This window comes from Tasmannia lanceolata, unplaced genomic scaffold (genome assembly GCF_043159265.1).
Source record: "Tasmannia lanceolata isolate RefF3 unplaced genomic scaffold, GAP_Taslan_0.1 ptg000002l, whole genome shotgun sequence".
NCBI lineage: Eukaryota > Viridiplantae > Streptophyta > Magnoliopsida > Canellales > Winteraceae > Tasmannia > Tasmannia lanceolata.
In genome coordinates this window covers 31,194,206-31,215,658 of record NW_027518679.1, presented here as the reverse complement: position 1 = coordinate 31,215,658, position 21,453 = coordinate 31,194,206, and the positions used below count along the sequence as shown (strand labels likewise).

The window sequence follows — 21,453 nt, the reverse complement described above, 5'->3', positions numbered from 1 at the left end:
CACCAAAGGGTTAGTTAGTGCAGGGAAGTTGGAAGTGTGCCTCAACCTAAAGCATACCATTTTCCACTTTGAGCATATGCCTAACCTGGTGAAGTTAGTGCTTCAACAATACTTTCAGAGCTGTATTCAGAACAACAGGATTTACCCTATGTAATTAACACTTGTCTTGCATGTATTGTGCACATTAAAACTGATGTGATCTGATCTGCATCTGTAGATTTTCGTGTAAATTTTATCTTGTTGTTGTTGTTATAGTTGTTATATGTTAAATATGCAGCAGAGATTGAACCCTGGCCACGGTTGCTAGGGCAATATCCAATTTCATGTTGCTATTGTTGTAGTTTAGAATCCATCACCAAGTTGGTTGCTTTATAAAATTGCAACAGGTTGTGCTAGTATAGGTACTAGATCATAGGAGGTTGGGTGATTTGAATCTGATAATGGCTAAAATTAGAAACTTTGCAAAAAAAGATAAAAGAAAAAGAAAATATAAACTTTGCACTATGTAGGTAACATACATAAGGTAGTAGCCCTTTCTATACAGTAGGTGAGGTGGACAATGTATTTTTGTTAAAATTTCCGTTTATTTTGTCGTTGGAAAAGGTTCTGATATGGAACTCCTGCACGAAAAGTCCATTGAGGGGTTCTTTATCATCATGTGGTCAAGAATATATGTTTATACAAATTTGCAAATTGAGTCCCACTCCCAAATTTGCAGAGTGAGTTCATTGAGGGGTTCTTTATCACCATGTGGTCGCTTATTTTGATCCTGAAATTATTGGATATGCTTTTGGGTTTCTTCCTATAGGAGTTGTATTGTCCAATACTACCTGATATGATACACAGTTGTGTATTGTCATGTGCGAGGAAATTCAGTTTCTTAAACCCCATCGTTGCTCCCTTTCTTTCTAACTTGCCAAGGGACAATTATTCTGAGACCTTCAAGTTCTTCAACAAGATCTTTGTTTTTTATCCTCCAAAACGAAGTATTAGACATGGAATTTTGAGCAACTTTATTCATTCTTTTCATTTCTTGTGAACTTTGGAAATGGCAACTGTAATTATGTTTTGAAGTGTTTTTTTAATGAATTAGTTTGCTATTTCGACATTTTGAGCACATGAAAAGCTCCTTTGCAATGCTGAGCTTTCTAGTGTTGGCATCAAACATGCACCCCGTGTAAGTATCTTTGAAATTGTGCCTGTTTTTATATTTTCACAGCTTTGATTTTGCTAACAACTAACTTTTAATGTGTCTTCTTATTTTTCTTATTCTCGAAGCTTGCATTGGCTCCGCAAGGGATGGCATGTCTTTTACAGAAAGTATTCAAAGTCTTGTCCCTCAACCTTGTTTTAGTGATGACTTGGACATATCTAAACTAAAATGGAGTAGGAAGTATTGACATAAGGCAAGATTCCTATTCTTTCTCTTTTGCCATATCTGTTGACTCATATTCATACGGAGCCGAGTTTCACCTATTTGGTCAATTTTTATAAAGTCTATGCTGTTTCTGAATTATGAAGCCTTATTTTCAATAGTGATTTGCATGTAGACTCGCCTCCCCCGTTTTGTGTTCTCACATTTATATGATTTATGTTGTGCTCCCACTGTTTTGACTTGATATTCTATTATTCCAAATAGTACCGGTGGACAAAAGTACAGCTGTTCAGGTGGGTTAACCTTTTGATGATCTTGGTTGGGTCGCACTATAGATGGACATGCCCCAAAAATCTCCTCCATCTAATGATCCCATCCTTATGCTTGTTGACCTGCTAATATGTAAAGAAGCAATGGTCTAGATTTAGTGAGAACATATCCAGAAATTGGAGTTTGAATTTGTTTGACTGGGGAGATCTTTGGGGCATGTCTTTGTACAACCTAACAGATGAACTTTGAATATATGACAGTGTGTCCTATTTGTACTTCTGCCTGCTCAGTTGGTGACTATATAGTATATACTTCTTTTTCTTGTCATTATTGGTCAGAGGGAAGTGACACTTTCCCAAGACTTAATGTGAATGATTCAAGAGATGCCTAGTTTGGGCACACCTGCATGACATTTCTATGATCTAGACCTTTCATTTGATAGGATCTATCATGGAGACTACATTACCAGAGAATCACCTTATCATATGATCGCATTATTTTTCGATCAATGGCTTGCAATTTGCATCAGTTTTGAAGGAACTTCTTTTAGAGGGAAAGATTGTTGGAATTATTGTCAGAGGTTTACATCAAGCAAGACGGTGAAGACAAAAGGTTTGGATCTGGGATTCTTCTGGAGAATTTTCCGTTAAACCTTTTTTATCATCACCTAGTGGCTAGTCCTGCATCTTCCAGGGTTAGCTAGAGTGTGGTCATTCAAGGCTCTTCAAACTGTGCATTTTTAAATGTGAGGCATTGCTGGGTAGGATTCAAGCTGTGGACTTCTTGAGGGAAAGAAAGTAGGGGTGCAACTTGGGTTGGGTCGGGTTGAGCTTTTTCTGAAAATGAATTGGAACCAACCCGAACCCGACCCAATTTTAAGGTTGCTCAACCCGAGACTCCAAAAAATCAACCCGAGTTGCACCCCTAAAAGAAAGATTCTAATAGTAGATCATTGCCCATTATGTATTGAAGATGGGGAATCAGTAGATCATTTGTTCTTTCATTGTAAAACCGCCAGGGGGGTTTGGGGCAAGTTGTTAAGTAGGTTTGGGATGGATTGGGTCTTTAAATCTCATGGACCTTTTTCAAGATTAGCCCCATGTTCTATGGAAGAAAAAAGGAAAAATTCTATGGAACATGTTGCTTCTATCAATCTTGTGGGTCCTCTGGAAAGAAAGAAATGCAAGAATCTTCAAAGGGGTGTCCAAGAGCCCATCCTTCCTCTTCATTAAAGCAATGGCTTTAATGATTGCATGGGTCAAGATCCTCCCCTGTTTTAGATTTTTTTCCACCTATGATTTATGGGAAGGTTGGAGAGAAGTCTGCTTCAGTGTGGAGACAAAGCAAATCGTGGTGCATGAGTGGACGCCCTCCTCCTGGCTATCTCAAGTTGCATTTCGATGGTTCAAGTTTGGGAAATCTGGGACCGGCAGGTATTAGAGTGTCTTCAGAAACGATTTAGTAATTTGGGCCTTTGCAGTGCCCATCGGAGAAACAGATGCGTCGGAAGCAGAAGTTCGCGTTGTTCACTAAGGGCTCAAACTAGTGGAGTAACGTAGAGCGACGCAACGGATTGATGCTCTAATACCAAATAACGCATGGGCGTATAGCGGAAACTTGTATTTGAAATATTCAACAACATGTGGTTGAATTGAGGTGGCAACAAAAGCAGCAAATGGCTTGTTGTAGAGATAGCAATAGATGGCTCTCTCATAGAGGGTCAAAGAGCAGCAGATGGCTCTAGTGTACGTTCTCCAAAAAGGCAACAAGAGGCAACCAAATTTTATTCATCAAAAGCTTTTCAATAATTTACAATGATGGGGTATTTATAAAGTTTACTTGGACGTTCCCTAATCCTACTAAAACTAAAATTCCAATCCACTTTGGACGATTAAACCAAAAGAACTCCTATAATTTTGCTAAATCAAACCTCTAAAACATCTCCCAATTTATCTAAATCTACTTTTCCTAAAATTTCTCTCCTATCAAAACAAACTACTAAAAACAACTCCCAAAAACTCTCTAAATTCACACGTCCAAAAGACTCAATAACTCTCCTACAAAACTTATCCTATAACACTAAAAAAATCCTTCTAAGAGTAAAACTCTTAAATTTCTTAAAGTGTAGTATTTTACGTGAGCTGTTGATCTAGACGCCATCCACAAATCATCCAATCTAAGGGTCCTGGATGATCCGATTAAGGCATTGATGATCTTGACTGTCGATCTTCTTGAGCGTGCATGATGCAGCTGCATCATGGAGCAAAGTCAATTGGCTTCCTTAGTGGTAGAAAGAAACTCCTTAAATGTGATTCGGTAGCTAAAAGGATCGCATAATCATCCATGGAGATTTGAAAGGTATTTTGACGAATTGTTTGATAGGATTGGCTCATCTACTATAGCTTTTCAACATGTGAGAAGGTTCGCTGATTCGGTGGAGGATAGTCTAGCGAGTGAAGGAGTTTCTAAACAAGCTCTAGCATTATTTGATTCCCTTTCTCCATGAGTTGATGTAATTGTGGGGTCCTAGCATTTTCTTCTTGGTTTTTGTAATTTGACCATCTCTGTCTATTTTTAATAAAAATTTTGGCTATCGGTCAAAAAAAAAATTGAAGAGAAAATGAATAGTTACTTCCACATTCAATGCTATATTGAATAGAATGGTTTTCACATTGTGACATCTTCAAGTTTGAAGCCCTTAGATGAAGGATCCGAATCATGCTGACCCTATGTCAGTCTTCTTGTGTGCTTCTCATATTAAGAACTTCTTATATCATTTCCCTTGCCAAGCATGCATTTTTTACTTTGGCATCCTGTTTTTTTTTTAATGGTAGCAAAAACTTTTATTAAAAGAATGAGAGGCCGACCAAGACAGTCAACCCGAAGAGATGCAAGGAAAACAGAAACAAAAGGGTGGAAACAGAACAAATACTTTGGCATCCTGTATAAACATAGTACTCACATTTTTTCATAGTTAAGATTATGCCAACCGATTGTGAGTCCAGAACCAATTATTGGACTCAAATTTACGTTTAATTTTGAGTACCATAATTGGTTTTGGACTCATAATAGGTTGGCATAATCTTAAACGAACAGGGCCATACCTTTGATGATATTGGAAGGTACTGATTATTGTGGTTTGTTTCCTGGCATGTACTATTAACCACTTTTCTTTTTGTTACGACATGTTGTCATTTGTGTTGAGAATTCTGGTACATCTATCTATATAACCATTTGCGAGAGTTTATTCGACATGGTGCTCAGGTTCAATTCACACCATTCATTTTTATTACATTGTTGGACTATATAAGGTCACAGCAGTTGCTTCAAAGCTTGAAGAAGTATTTTTTTTTATCTTTTTCACTAAACTGGCACAACACTTCATTTATATTTTAAATCATTATGTTGGGCATGCATGTGAGGGATGACATGGTGATCGATAAATAACCCGAATACCCGTTTTTCTCATCTTTTATGTGTACTTGGTTGTGGGTGGAAACAGTGAGGAAAGACTTGAGGGCTAGGAACATAACAGAGAACATGACTTTGGATAGGATAGAATGGAAGAAAATGATCCATGTAGACGAACCCAACTAGTGTCAGGATTAGACTTAGTCAATTTGAGCCGGATAGATCCTTCTTTCTTCATGAAAATTTTCTAAAGGACTCATTAGCCGACCCCAACTAGTTTGGGACAGACTTAGTTGAGTTGAGTTGTGTTGTATGGGAAGAATGTAAATTGAGATGATCCATCATTTCCAGAATGGGAGGCTAACAATCTCCTTGTAAATTGCAATTGCATGGCTCTTGATCTCTTCAGAATCAAGCATAAGAGTTGTCTATCATTTTTATGGGTTAACCGGGGATACGAGTTGTTAAGAGTGCCTATTAACAGCAATAACTTTGCATGACTATACAACTTTATCAAGAAATTGCTTACTTGACACAATGTGCAAAAATTGTCATTTAATTATTTGTGTAACATTTCTCCTTGTTGTTTTGTATTCAGTGACAGAAAGACTTGAAGGACGATTAGTGGCAGATCGAGTCTAGTGGTCTGCACCTGTTTTCCTATTTGATTTCTTCTACTAAGAGTTAATCCCATGGCATTGAGGTAATTCCCACCTCATGTTTAGACACATTTGTTAATATTTAGATACTTGTCACTACTTGATTGCTATTAAGAAAAAAGAAAGGAGATGGAGAGATGGAGAAGAAAAAAGGTAAGAAAAAATGTTTTTATGGAGGTGAATCTCAACCCCATAACTAGAAGCCTCCTTATTGATATCACTTGAGCATTTACAACCTATGCCATTAGGGTCATCCAACCCCATGACAGTTTTACACAGGGATGGCCTCCTTATTGCTATCACTTGAGCATTTACAAGGGTCATCCAACCCCATGACAGTTTTACACAGGGATGGCCTCCTTATTGATATCACTTGAGCATTTACAAGGGTCATCCAACCCCATGACAGTTTTACACAGGGATGGCCTCCTTATTGATATCACTTGAGCATTTTCAAGGGTCATCCAACCCCATGACAGTTTTACACAGGGGATGGTCTCACCTGAAATCCAAAATCCAGTCCCATTGGGTCCAAGAAGCAAGAAAGCCCAAGCATTTTTCTTCAACTAGAGTACAATCAGACAACACCTCCCTAATAAATTTTTAGCAATTTCTTGCTCATTGCCTCCTGTTGGAGAGACTGTCCTTATGTGCATAATTCTACAATAAATAGGTTTGTGCCCCTATAATTCTACAACAAAAGACAAGATGAGTTTGTGCAATTATCAAAACATGATAGTGCTAAAATTAGTAACCTTTTTTATTATTTGGGGTTTTTGCAAAAAGAGTCCCACAAAATGACGTATTTGCATTTTAAAATGACAAAATTACCCTTCGTTTATTAAAAGACAACAATACCCTTTGTTTATCAAAAGACAAAAATGCTCTTCATTCTAGTTTTTAAGAAAATATCCAAAGAATATGTGCTAAAAATAGGGACTGTTTTGCATTAAAATAATTCATAATATGGGCTAAAAATAGGAACTGTTTTAATGAGAATTTATATGGTGGAAGGCCGTCCATGCACGTGCAGCCCAAAAATAATTGTGGGGCCTACTTTTTTTCGGTGATCTAAACCGTTCATTTGTTTGGCCCTGATATAGATAGGGTGTGCCCAAAAGATCTCCATAGGATGTTCTTAACCCTTCGATTTGTGGAGGTTTAAAATGGACAGCACGGATTGGAGGGTTAGGATCATCCTAAGGAGAAGATTTTCTGGGCACGCCCTATTTACATCAAGACCCAACAAATGAACAGTTTGGATCACCCAAAAAATGTGGACCCTACTGTTTTTTGGGGGCTGCCAGTGCAAGCATAGCCTCATTTTTGTGGCTCACTTGCACAACATGATGGACGGTCAGATCAAGTAAAGGTGGGTCCCAATTTTGGCCTATCACATCGTCCAGAAGTGGGACCCACTGTAGGACCTCATTTTATCACATTGTTAAATATTAATATGCTGGATGGTTGGATCTCATAATGGCCTATATGACGGAGGGTCAGATGAAGTAAGTAAAGGTGTGAGTTGTGAGTTGTGAGTCACACTCAGCTTCAGCGTGTCCCACTTTTGCCTAATGTGGGACCTAAAATTGTAATAAAATGAGGAGGGTCCCACTTTTGCGACTCCAAGTTTCCCTCTCTCGTAAGTGTTTGGTAAAGTAAATAATGTGTTTCTCTGAATTTGGAAATTACCACTCAGTAGGTTTCCATACCGAGGCTCAATCCAATCGAGTCCGTAGCGTCTACCAATTTCGCCATATCCCCTTGTGAGATCGAGATCTCATTGTCATCCCATCCCTGCTCCTATTTTATTCCTTTCCCATCTTCTTTCATGTCTATTGGAGGACTATTATTTGGTCCAATCAGAAATGATTCTATCATTGATGTCCCATATATAGATGTTCCTCCGTCTCTCCCTCCTCCCAATTTTTCCCGCACAATTTGAAATACGGAACGGTTGTTATTCATTCTTCTTCTTCTTCTTCTTTTTCCACTCCTATCTCCTCCCTTTCCGAATGAAACGAAAGGAATATCTCAGTAGGATCTGGATTGCATCCTTATCTTATCCTCATAACTTAAGATGGATGGCCGTTGGATTTCGTTAGGTAAGCTGAGATGAACGGATTTGCACAAGAAAACCAAAAACCAGGACCTGATTTGCAAATATGTAAGTAGAAGACTCCCTCGGCAAAAACATCATTTTGTGAGCTCTTTTTGCAATAGAGGAAATGGTTTGTGAGTGCTCACAAACCATAGGGGGGCCAAATTTTTGGGGGATCCAAAGCTTTCCATGCGTAGGGTGTGTACCAAAAATCAGCCCTATAGGATTATCCTAACCCTGCCATTTGTGGAGGGGAAAAAATGGGCAGAAACATGGATACACAACGTCCCCTCCACCTTTGATCTGAGCAGCTGCTCATAAACCATTTCCTCATATTATTATTATTATTATTATTATTAGAGTTTACATTTTTACTTGGATATTTGCCTTCTAATTAATTAATAAACCGTGCAAGATATAAGCGTTTTGAGGGATTCATCAGTTGATCTGGGGAAATGTATGGGTCATTTTGTTCATTGTGGGCGTGTTTGGCAGCCGTGAAAAAAAATTCATGGAATATTTGTTTAGCCAAGGTGAGAGAAGGGTAGACAGGGCCGGTGAGAAAGAGATTCAGGGGCCTAAGGAGAATTAATTGATGGGGTTGGTAAATAAAGAAAAATATTTCCTCGGTAAAATAGGATTTTTGTTTTCCCTGATTTCTAACCTCATCAAATTAGGATTTTAGTTAAAAGGATTTTCTCTATTCAAACAAAAAAAAAGAGGGATAATTACATTTACACCCCCTCTAGTTTCTGACACATCCACTTCCACCCGTATAGTTTAAAACGTGACAAATACACCCCTGTAGTTTCAATTTGTTTAAGGTTTGCCCCCTCAGCTGAAGGTTCGTCCATAGATTAAAGGGTTAAGATGATCCGATGGAGCTGATTTTTTGAGCACACCCTATCTATGTCAGGACCCATCAAATGAACGCTTTGGATCATCCAAATAATGTGGGCCCATACCCGAATCCAAACACTACCAAAAAATCATCCAAATAATGTGGGCCCACATTGTTTGGATGATCCAAAGCGTTCATTTGATGGGTCCTGACATAGATAGGGTGTGCCCAAAAAATCAGCTCCATCGGATCATCCTAACCCTTCAATCTATGGACGAACCTTCAGCTGAGGGGGCAAACCTTAAACAAATTGAAACTACAGGGGTGTATTTGTCACGTTTTAAACTATACGGGTGGAAGTTGATGTGTCAGAAACTAGAAGAGGGTGTAAATGTAATTATCCTAAAAAAGAAGTTAAAAGCTTTCAGGTAAAACATTTTCTTTAGAAAAAGTTAAAATAATGAACCCAGGGGCGGCCCACCTTTGATTGATCATCCTTTAATATATTCGCCCCCTTTTCTTTCCTGGGACAGCCCCCCTCTGGAATTCAACCTGTTACCTGGTGATGCAATTCAGCTAGATTTTATATGGCATAAATGTGTTTGATTATCAATTGTTGATGTAGGGTTTCACCATTTTATTTAGCTAAGGTTTAAATATTTTATTTGGCTACACACTACCATGTTTTAATAATTGCACAAACCCAGCTTGTCTTTTCTTTTTTAACTTGGCTTTTGAGATTTTTTTGGGAAATGTAAAATCTTTGACAGTTGTTTAAGTAATAAAAGACAAGATGAGTTATTGCAATTATCAAAAGCCAATATATGTATCTTTTTTTAGAAATTATAGCCGTGTGTTTGACCTCTCACTCCCCTTCTCTCTCTCTGTCTCTCTCTCTCTCTCTCTCTCTCCTTGAAAGAGCCGCAGAAACGCCGTCCGCCGATTGCCTGCGCCTGACCGCCGACCGACGACCGACGTCGACGGACCGTACAGGTCAGCTCCCTCCCTCTCTCTCTCTCTGTCTGTCTCTCTCTCCTCGCTGGCTACTCTTCTCCAACCCTAACCCTAACCCTAACCCTAAACAGAGCCTCGTTTCGAATTTCTATTTATTATGTGTTTTTGCCAGATATAGACGGTTTGGTCATGAATTTTAGTTAGGATTATGAGTTACATGTCTGTAATACAACCCCTTTGCAATTAGAATTCATTAGGGTTCACAAATATGTTTTATTTTGATGAAATTACTGGTTTCTGTATGATATGACTCTAATAGTAATGTAAAGATGTATACTTTTCTAAGTTGAAATTTATTTTAATTAGTAATTATGGTCTAAACTACAATATGAAACTTTATTGATGTTACTGCCTTTGCTAATGAAAACTTGTTAGTGCCTAATTGGCCATAACCCTAATAAACAAAGAAAAAGGATAGAAAAAGAGAGGGGAAGGGTTGATTCGAGGCAACCTTAACGGTTCAATTCGAGAAGAACCATGACTCTCATGAAACATAAGTTTCTGTTTTGATTGCAAATTCTCTACATTTTCATTTAGTTACTACTACTTAAATACAAACATAAAGGTGTGCCACATCACCAACCCATTTACCCAGTTACATGACACATAATAAGTAACTAACACCCACAAATCTATAATGCATAATCCTACGATAACTACATCATATACACCATAACATATACACCATGAATGGTTTTATCTCCTTGCATTGTATGTTTCTATAATACGTCGATGATTCTCGACAAGGAAGCACGGGTACCCCTAAAAAGCCCTCGTACCTGTGTCGGGTGCGTATCCGGTACGGGTACGTCCCGGGTACGTTCCGGGTACGCACCCAAAGATGGGTTTTAAAAAAAAAATGAAATTTGAGTTTCGGGTGCGTATCGGGTACGTTCGGGGTGCGCACCCGACACACCCGAGACGGACCAGATGTTTTTTTTTTTTTTAAATTAGTTGGGGGGTGTTGAAGTAAAAGAGGGGGGGTGTTATGTTACAGAATATATTAATGGGTTGTGTGGAGTAAAAAAGGGGGGTGTTTAAAAATGAGATAAAAATTTAACGAAGAAAGAAAACCCCAACGCTGCTCTCTCCCCTTCTCTCTGTGCGACTCCCTCTCCGGACGGATTCTCCGGCCGCGGCTCTCTCCGGCTCTCCGGCCCTCCCTCCATCTCTCTCAAAGGTATTTCTCTCTCTCTCTCTCACCCTCCCTCTCTACTGCTCTCTTTCTCTCTGTACTGCTCTCTTTCTCTTTCTTTCTTATTTGAAATGAGGGATTTTATATGGTGTAAGGGCTTACAACAAAATGGTAGGGGTGCCGTTTTGATCCAACAGCAGCTCACTTTTGAGCTTTTTGAGGAGCTGTTGTTGGATCAAAAGACAAGGGTGGTACTTCCACCGTACAAAACGCCTTATTGTTGTAAGCCCTTACACCATATAATTTCTCTTGAAATGATACTGCACTCTCTCTCTCTCTCTCTCTGCTCTCTTTCTTTCTCTCCCATTTTTTTTCTTGAGATTATGCCAACTGATTGTGTTCCCCAAATCTAATTTGAGTCTGATAATAGGTTTGAGGGCAAAAAACCATTTCGGGGCTCATTTTCTCTGGAGAGAACATGCACCTCAGATAAATTAAATGAATACGAAAAAATCAGTAGATGTTTGTTTAGGCTTTGTTTGTTTGAGATTGTGGGTAATTTTTACTTTAATTGTTTAGGCCTTGCTGTTTGTTTGGCAGACAAAATCTGGAGTAGAATTTAAACTTTGAAAATAAAATAATAAAAAATATTATTATATTCAGCGTACCCGCACCCGGGTTTTTTTGAAAATCACGTACCTGCGTACCCGTGTCATGTCGTACCCGCACCCTGTACCCGTACCCATGCTTCTTAGATTCTCGAGCACTTTGTTTGTCTTTTGGTATTAAATGTTGCATCTTGCATTTTGTCACTTTAAACATATCTTGACAATAGGATTTTTTTCCAATGATGCAAATTCACCTATGTTTTATTCAATCAGTTGGCATCATCTTTGAATTCCTCTTATTTCTACATACTGTAAAGTAGTTCTACTGTTTTTACATTGTGGGGAAGCCTTACTACCTCAGAGACCACGAGCTTGTTGAAAGATAGTTAGATCTGATAATTTTTTGTTACTTTAGTTAGCTATCTCACAAAGGTTTTAGAAGGGATTAATTCCTTTGTACGGATCACTAGTCAGTGAACATGATTATGCTGAATACTGGATTACGTAATTCTTTTTTGCATTGTATGCTTTTATATCGCATGATGAGATTTATTCGGCAAGTTTGAATGTTTAAGTTTCCTCACTATTTTAGAACCCATCAATAAATGAATATACATGAACATGCTATAATTGTTGTTGTCATTTCCTGAGTCACGAATTATCTTTCTCGTTACTGTATTTATGGTATCCTTATATTCTTATCATCCAAACACTATTTTGTTCCAAAAAAGTTACAATAAAAATTCTTATTGAAGTAGCCAAACATGATTCAGAGAATTGATTTCATGGGGTCTCATTGCTGCAGCAATGGAGAAAGCTTCGTCCTTCTTGTTCTCAGGCCTCCATTTCAATCGGTGCAAGTTCGCCACTGATTTTGCAAGATTCAAGGTAACCCACTTCCCTTTTCAAAACTCCATTGATCTTTCTGGAAGGGGAAAAAAACAAGAAACTCCCTTTTCACTATAAGCGTATTCATCATTCTCAATAATAGAGATCTAGAAACACGCAGCTGTTCTTCGTGCTTAATTTCACGATTTTGTTTTTGCTGACAAAAATCATTCATTTTTCTCATTATACAACATTTCTTTCCAATGGATTGATTTATTGGAGTTTCATTGACATATCGTTTGCAACATTCTTCTCTGCGTTTTTCTTTTTCCTGGAATAATTTTGTTCTCAGCATTTTATTTTTCCAATGCATTGATTAGCAAGTAGGAACTTGGTTCAATTTCCATCTCAGCATGTTTTTTGAAAAAAATTACTGCATTTTTTAAATTACAATTTGTTTTCCATTTAGCCAAAAAAGGATGATGAGAATTTGCCATACGTGGAAACTGAGACCACTGAATTAGCAGAGGCGGTACCATCTGGGAAGAAGAGAAAGCGAAAGGCGAAGATATCTGGTAACTTTGTATTCAATTTCATCAATTGCATAAATGAGCTTGGCGGCAGTTGATTGATATTTTTCTAATTATTTTCAGAAGGGGTAGAAGGATTCAACGTATTCAAGAATTCGAAATCTGCATCTGCAGTTGAGCAGAAAGAGGAAGCGGAAGCAGATTTTTCTGGAGAGAAGAAAAAATTGAACAGACAGATTGAGGTAATTTGTCTTGTATTAATGATTGCTTCTTTACCAAGAAGCCTGTAATGCATTTTGATCTTCTTTTCCTAATTTTGTATTTTAATTTTCAATGGACTTCAGCAAGATGCACTTCTGCGTAAGAAGCATGGGATTCACATTTCTGGGCATGATGTTCCGTCACCGCTTCAGAAATTTGCGGAGTTGAACTCAAGGTATCATATATGTTTTGAATATGTGGTAACTTTGCATATTGGATCTGTTGTTGGTCCTTTGCTTGCTTTATTTTCTATATTTCCTTTCCCTGATTATTTTGTTTCGAGGCTATGATTCAATTGTTTTTTTTTTGTTTGAAACATGTTGTGAAATAGCAATTTGATGCATGCTTTGCTATTCATTTTAGCTTGGAATTACTGTATACATGTAGGCATTGTGGTCAGAGATGGCATACACCTTTCCATATATTCTTATATGACAATGGCACCTTTTATGACTTTGTTTCCTCTTGTGCATGGTTTCTATCATACGTATGCTTTTCCTCTAAAGATCTATATTTATTAGTTCTCTAGATTTATTTATTTTTTTCAAGAGAGGATTTTCTTTTGGAAACTCGTTTTTGTCAGTTTTTTTTTTGCCTTTAGGGTTGCTGCTTGATTATATGTTGCTGCAATGTAAATATTATATTCTATGTTTGAAATATTTATTTGTAGTTTTTTACATCTGGGCACGGTTTGATTTATTTAACAGGTTTAGCTGTAGACCATATCTATTACGCAATTTATCAGGGCTGGGATTCAAAGAACCAACTCCTATCCAAAGGCAGGCTATTCCAGTCCTCCTATCAGTATGCTCTTCTATTTAAGCTATCCTTTTTTCCTAAGTAGGATGTCTAACTGCTAAAATTTTCTATTTGAGGCTTTAAATATACATGAATTTTCTCCTAGGATTGTTTTATTTTATTTTTTAAATGAGTTTTTATCAATTATCTACCATTTAACTTATTTCTTTGTTGACCACTCTGAATTGGTTCAGGGACGAGAATGCTTTGCTTGTGCACCAACAGGTTCTGGCAAGACCTTGGCTTTCATATGCCCTATACTAATGAAACTTAAGGTAGTTAATGGTACCTTGCAATAATACCATATGAAAATTATTCTCGTGAATCCTTTCTTTATCTGTTTTCCACGGAATCAGCCAGGGTCAAAGGATGGTGTTCAAGCTGTGATTCTTTGTCCTACACGAGAATTAGCTGCACAAACAACCAGAGAATGCAAGAAGTTGGCTAAAGGAAAGAAAATTTATATTAAGTTAATGACTAAAGAGCTTGCAAAGTGTGCTGATTTTAAGAAAATGCCTTGCGATATACTTGTATCCACTCCACTTCGCATAGAGTTTGCTGTACGCAAAAGAAAGCTTGATCTAAGCAGGTATGTGATGCATTTTTTTCTTCTTCTTTTTGGGTCTTCTATACTTCCTATTCTTTCTCAAGGAATGATCATGATGTTGAAAAAAATGCTAGCTTGCGGTTTTGTATTTCTCTTAGCTTTGATAAAAGGGCCATTGGAAAAGGAGAGAATATTATATGAGTCTCCAAGCTTGTTATCATTTTTTCTCCATGCTGTATCTTTGAATTTAGAAATTTAGAATGACTGGCACACTTTTATTATAAAAACACCGATTAAACCTACACCGGGCCGATTGGTAGGAGATTCCCTATCTTTGTGTTGTTTTTCAGCATATTCTGCTCTCAGCTAATGAGGCAGCGGCCTCTTTTCTGGTGTGCCATGGAGGCTTGCTGCTTCCATCAACTAGATCCCGTATTCCAGTACTTTGTTCTATTATTCCTTTGCCCACATTCCCTGAAGTGTCAGTGAAATTGCTGAAGAAATTCCTTGGTACTTGGAAGAAATTCCTTCCAAACCTGAAGCAAATCATTATAAAGCTAAAAAAGATCCCCTTCGAATCCAATGACACCGGTTGAGGTTCGTGGCAATTTGTAAAAACTCAGATCTTTACTATTGAGATGGACAAAGGTCCATACTTAGAAGTGTGATGTTTAGCGTTCTTCCATGAATTTTGAGACTTTATAAGGACAATGTTGCATTTTTCCAAAATTCCATTGTAGCAGTCCTTTTATTTACGAAGTTGAGAATCATGTATTATTGGCTTTGGATGTACTTCTAGTTTATTTAATTTTCCTGTAGCAGAACAACTTTTGGTGCTTTTGGATAATTAAATGAAATTGCTTGAACCATTCGTACAACTAAGAGTTTTGCGCAAAAAAATATTCATGTTTAGATGCTGTCCATAAAATATTATTGGATAAAAGTGGGTGCTGGACTGATAATCTCTCTCTTAAAGAATCAAAGATAAAGTAGCGACACAATTATCATGAAATGGGGTGTTAGTGTAATTGATTTATTGTCGTTTTGCACAGGGTGGATTACCTTGTTTTGGATGAGTCTGATAAGCTTTTCGAGCTTGGTTTTGTACATCAAATTGATTCTGTGGTCAAAGCTTGCTCAAATCCTTCAATTATACGTTCATTGTTTAGTGCCACTTTACCTGATTCTGTTGAGGAACTTGCTCGCACAATAATGCATGATGCAGTTCGGATCATTGTGGGTAGGAAGTAAGTATGAGCCGCAATTAATTAAAATGCACTTCTGGATCTGAAAACCGAAATTGTATAGATTTTATGTATATTTAATGTCAAGTACTGATATTTGTCCTTAAATACTTGCTCACTTAAAAATTTTGTACAGGAATTCTGCCTCAGAACTGATAAAGCAAAAACTTGTATTTGCTGGAAGCGAGGAAGGAAAGCTACTTGCACTACGGCAAAGTTTTGCGGAGGTATGATGCTAATGTACATGCTATTGATAACTACATATTTGCTTAAGCCATAATTCCTAAGACTATGTAATCTTTTTTTTTTGAATGGTAAAAGACTATGTAATCTTATGCCGTATAAATAGGAAATAGGAATTATTTGTTTGTTTATCTTATATATTGATTGTAAATCAGGCTGTGGTATTGATGATTTAATTTGGATATTTCAAAATCGACATTTGGCATGGAATAACTGTTATTAGTTTTTTTTTCCTGGTCGATAACAAGGAAAAGCTGAAAATGAATTTAGGAAGTGGGGCAGCGCTTCCCCTTTTGCCAAAATCTGCCTTAAACATTCTCAATAGTTCATGGGCAAAATCAAGTAAGGAGTTTGTTTAATTTCATATGATGCTCAAAGGCGGTATTGAGTACTAGGTCCCTTCAAGAGAAGAGCTATGTGAGATGATAGCTTCCCCCCTTTGGAAAGCTAAAACACAACATCAATTTCTTTTCTTCCGTAAATCTCTGATCAGCAGGATTGGGGGGGTCTTTTAGAGACCATGTCTGCCTTCAGTGTCTTGCAAGGTTGTCCTATTTTGGACCATTAGGAAGTAAAGATTCGAATGAGGCGGTCATTTTGCCTTTCCATCAAGGACTAAAGTTTGTGCTGTCCCTGTTCGATAGCCCTCTTATTGTAGAAGGGGCTCGTGCAATGTGATGTATGATTGTCCCCTGGATTATGGCTGACCTGATTGAAGATATTCTGATATATGTAGTTTCACTAATGTGACCTTCACTTACATGTCTAGAGAGTCTAGTTCGGAGGCAGATTCCCTGGCCAGAGGTGGAGTTGGTGACAAATCACTCGTCTTTGGAGCAATTTTTCAAACCTGGACTTGGACGAGAACTCGGCCACAGCAAAAGGAGTCGACTTGGGCGAGTCAATTGATTGACTTGATAAATCATTTCTTCGTGATTCACAGAGGACTTCAAAAGTCACTCTGAATTCCTAGCTGAAGAGTTCCAGACATTCTCCCGAGCTGAGAGAGTGAAGGGCGGCATAAGCATTAGCCATTACATCAGCTCTAGTATTTATAGGGCGCGGAAGAATGAAATACCCACTGTCCGTTGGACTTCAACTTCCCCATAGTGAACCACAGTCTCCAAACGCCCCCGGGTGTTCAAAATCCCGCAAGACTAAGGCCCCCTTAAATGTTCATATAATTAACCTATTTAATTGTCGCAGTGAATATTTCAACAAACAAATGTGACTCTGATGTGGAAGGGAGAACCTTAATAAGTAACTACCGGCCTTCACAGTTATCTTGCAAGGCTGGTCAACCTGTCCCTACTTGAACCTGAACCTGAATTGAGTCGAATGTGTTGCACGATACCCAGCCAGAGGTTGGGTCTGCGAACTTAGACGCAATCCAATCTGACCTGAAAAGGACAATTGTGGTGCTTAGGGTTCCATCTATGGGAAAAAAAGGATAAGAGACAGAGAGCAGTGGCTGACGAAAAAGAGGAGATTTCCACATGCTTTTTCCCCCCCTCGAAGTCATCATTGCTTGATGAGAGACTCAAAGATGAGAGACTCAAAACCCAACTGAAAATGGGCTGGTCAGTTTGGCAGTGTTCAACTTCCTTGAACTAACTCTATAATTTCGGACTTGACGTCATCCCCACCTTCCTCCAGTATATCACTGGCAGTCCCTCGTGAGTGCGGCACACACCTTTTTGTTTGTTTCGGAGCCATTTTGGCGGGGTGTGTGTGTAGAATTTTTATGAATGTGAAAATTGAAGCCATTCAAAAAAAATTAATGTGAAAATTGAATATAAGATTTATGAAATGACATAGAGCTATATAGCTATGATCCTTACAATTATTAGTAAATTTCTAACAAATTGTATCTGTTAAATTTCTAACAAAATGTACCTTTTTCCTACACCTGCTTCAACTTTGTTCTAAAAAGAACTCATGAAGATGAAGTTTCTTACAAAACCTGTAGTGTGGCATTTGTGTTATCTGATATTTTACCAGTTTCTTCTGTTCTGTTTTTAATTGCAAATATTTCATCCCTCTTTCGTTCTATGATTTTGTGACAATGATAAAAAAAACTTCCATGCAGAGTTTGAACCCACCTATACTGATGTTCGTCCAAAGCAAGGAACGAGCTAAACAACTCTACAAGGAATTGGCATTTGATGACATAAAAGTTGATGTTATCCATGCGGATCTGACTCAAATACAGGTAATATTATCCCATTAATTGTTAATGTTATTATTAATTTCTGAAAAGACGAATTCATCAAAGAAAATTAAATGGGGAATGAAGGTTTTTTAAGCTAATTGATTGTGATCATATAATCTTATTTAATCCAAACTTTTAAACATCCCATCTCTGAAAGTAATCTGCAAAATGCCGATGCTGAGTTGCATCTGTCTTCTTGTGTCTGTGTCCCTATCCATAACTGCTTTTGGGTATCATAGATATTGTCTCACCAAGTTGTTTGATTTTGATTAAAGAATACTGGTGGGACTACTTGAGTTACTGAATACCATAGCGGATATGCTCAATCCAAACTTTTAAACATCCCATCTCTGAAAGTAATCTGCAAAATGCCGATGCTGAGTTGCATCTGTCTTCTTGTGTCTGTGTCCCTATCCATAACTGCTTTTGGGTATCATAGATATTGTCTCACCAAGTTGTTTGATTTTGATTAAAGAATACTGGTGGGACTACTTGAGTTACTGAATACCATAACGGATATGCTCTTGGTTTCGGAGTTGCTTGAGCTCGTAATTTCTTTCTTCTATTTATCACATTTTCCAATAATTTAAAGTCATTTATGTACTTGTTTTTTTGTTTCTTTGGTTTGTACAGCGAGAAGATGCAATTGATAACTTCAGGGCAGGGAAGACTTGGGTTTTGATTGCCACTGATGTGATTGCTCGGGGTATGGACTTCAAGGGCGTCAATTGTGTGATTAACTATGATTTCCCTGAATCAGCTGCAGCATATATTCATCGTATAGGTATGTTATTCAACTGGTTATTTCTGCTAGTCCATGCGTCACCGGAACCTTGTGTACCATTTTGGTGTTGTTTTCATTTTTTCTTAATCACATGATCCAACTCTGAGATATGAACCTCTCATCACGGCCGAAATAACCTAAACATGCCAATTTGGAACAGCAATACAGATAATTCATGTGACTGAAATTTTCCGGGTCTTTATCTGCTTCTTTTTCTCAATAGGTCGGTCTGGGAGAGCAGGGAGAAGCGGTGAAGCTATAACTCTATACACAGAATCTGATGTGCCGTTTTTGCGGAACATAGCCAATGTGATGGTTGCATCTGGCTGTGAAGTTCCTTCTTGGATCTTGGCATTGCCCAAACTCAGGAGGAAAAAGCACAGACCAGGAAGAGATTCTATATCGACAGGACCCTCTGATAACGCAGAAGCATAGAGTGAGTCCTCAGCTTCAGAAAGCTTTTCCTTTGAGTTTCCTATGCATATCTATTGACCAACTATATATTGTGTGTTTCAAGTTTGGGCTCTGGATTATAGCATTGTGGAACTCCTTTCTCTAGGAAAGTGGTATAACTAGGGCTCCAATGGGTTGGGTAACTCATTGGATTTTTTGTATGAGGCCCATTGTATCACACCAAGTACTAACATGTATCCAATAGTCTGGTACAATTATGGCTTAATATTTATGAACATTGTTTTTGGTTTGATGGTTTCCCTTCAAATCAATGGTTAAATATTGTTTGATGCTTATCAATATTTTAGGTGGGCAATGCTGTCAATGTGTCTTTTAACAGGTAAATTGATGCTTATTGATGATTAAAAGGACTTGAAATTTTATGGGAAATGATATCAGCACATCCATGTTTTAATAATTGCACAAATGCAGCTGGTTTTTTCCTTTTTAATTGGTTTATAAGAGCTTTTTGGGAGCTATAATAACCCAGGACAGCTCTTCAAATAACAAACGACAAGATGGGTTACTGCAATTATCAAAACATGTCATTTCCTATTTTTATATGCAACACTTTCAAATGATGAAATGACAATTAGTTGATTTAAGCAATATCATTTTTTTTTGGATGGACCCACCACAGATGTGCGATGGCTGAAAAATCAGACGATTGGCCACCCGATTTTTCAAATTGGGCCGGGTTGGGTCAGGTTGGATCTAATTGTGTTCGGATTAATAGAAAAAAAAATACAAAAAACCTATAATCTTAAGAAATTGAAATTGCAGTTAACTTAGGTGGATGCTTGGGCTGTGTTGCCAAATCCGCAACCCTAGCCCAAATTGAACCGGGTCGGCTTTTCCAAACCCTAACCCAACCTAACCCGAGGAAATACCAACCCAACCTGAGCCAAAATTGGGTTAAATCTGTGGTGGCCCTACTAAATAAGGGAGCAAATCTGCCATTTCCTTTTTATCCTCAATTTGTAGAGAAACAATCTGGCTATTAGTACATATGCTCAGAATTTTGTCTTGTGAACTTATCATAATCATCCTATGGCAATAATGAATTAAATAAGTCCCACCACTCGATACAATTGTAGACCTACTTGGTATGCCCCAGACTGCAACATTCACTGAGAGGGAGAGAGAGAGAGAGGGAGAGAAAGAGAGAGACTCTTTTTAGATATAATATTGTTGGGTACCTAACCCATATGCCAAGGGCCTTCGGACTAATGGAATGCGTTGGATTGTCACTGGCCTTTTTATAGGTAGCGTTTTCCACACATTACTCTTTCCGTGGCGGCTTACTTTGTGGTAACTTTTACTTGGCTGGCTTCACTCTATTTTTAATTAGTTATCCCTTTTTAAGGACTTCTGTCACCCATCACCCCTTCTATTACTCGAACACATGACATGGCGACTGCTGTGATACCAAATATTAAGTACGTAACCAATATGCTAAAAGGCACAGAGCTGATGGAACCTACTATTTCAGGGGCACAAGTGATCCATTAGTCTGATCCTCATCAGATGGCATTAGATTAGGCCTTTTAAATTTGTCCCATATGGTCACACCTAGTTAAGACTCCACCTAAGAGCTTAAAATAGTATAAAAAAGAGACATACACCAATGTAAGAGAGAGGTTAAGATATAGACAGCTTGTCGGTCCACCCCACCACTTCAAACTTAGGAAATCGGTTTTTATAAGTCCCCCTCCCCTTAAAAAGTAGAGGGGTCTTCACTTACACACAGTATGGATAATCTAGTCTCACTTCACTGTGATCAATTTTATGGTTCCGATATTACCCTTGGCTTCCCCTGATTTATTATTCTAAAAAGATGTCTTTTGATAAAGGAAAGTCAAGAGACTAAGTGGGTTCTCTAAAATCAGCCCATTCAGTTTATAGTACATGGTTGAGATTAGCCTAACTGTATAACATATTTTTCTATCTCAGTCCTTCACCGAATGTGAAAGGACTGATTTCATGAGATAAACTTAGGGCGTGTTTGGCTACATGAATTATTTTTTTTTTCATGATAAACTAGTGCCACGGAGTGGCTAAAAATCAGGAAACAAAAATAAGGAAAGTACTGCCTGAAGCGGTGAGAAATGGCTAAAAATCACGAAACAAAAAACTCTA

At 37.9% G+C, this 21,453-nt stretch overlaps 1 protein-coding gene across 1 annotated transcript; it reads left to right on the top strand.

The window, feature by feature from the left end:
- The first annotated feature begins 9,494 nt into the window (after positions 1–9,494).
- Positions 9,495–19,565, top strand: LOC143866851 (P-loop containing nucleoside triphosphate hydrolases superfamily protein). The gene is made up of 13 exons (XM_077376043.1): positions 9,495–9,650; positions 12,220–12,302; positions 12,712–12,817; positions 12,896–13,014; positions 13,117–13,208; positions 13,741–13,837; positions 14,026–14,106; positions 14,188–14,420; positions 15,431–15,625; positions 15,759–15,849; positions 17,955–18,077; positions 18,711–18,861; positions 19,085–19,565. The coding sequence occupies exons 2-13, from the start codon at positions 12,222–12,224 to the stop codon at positions 19,294–19,296; spliced, it is 1,581 nt and encodes a 526-aa protein (XP_077232158.1). The 5' UTR covers positions 9,495–9,650; positions 12,220–12,221; the 3' UTR covers positions 19,297–19,565.
- Positions 19,566–21,453: the final 1,888 nt, after the last annotated feature.

Excerpts from the sequence above, each read along its gene's own strand:
- LOC143866851 (XM_077376043.1), top strand. The coding sequence starts at position 12,222 with ATGGAGAAAGCTTCGTCCTTCTTGTTCTCAGGCCTCCATTTCAATCGG. Across the intron at positions 12,303-12,711 it reads CTGATTTTGCAAGATTCAAG|CCAAAAAAGGATGATGAGAA; the intron begins GTAACCCACTTC and ends TTTTCCATTTAG. Across the intron at positions 13,209-13,740 it reads TTTGCGGAGTTGAACTCAAG|GTTTAGCTGTAGACCATATC; the intron begins GTATCATATATG and ends TTTATTTAACAG.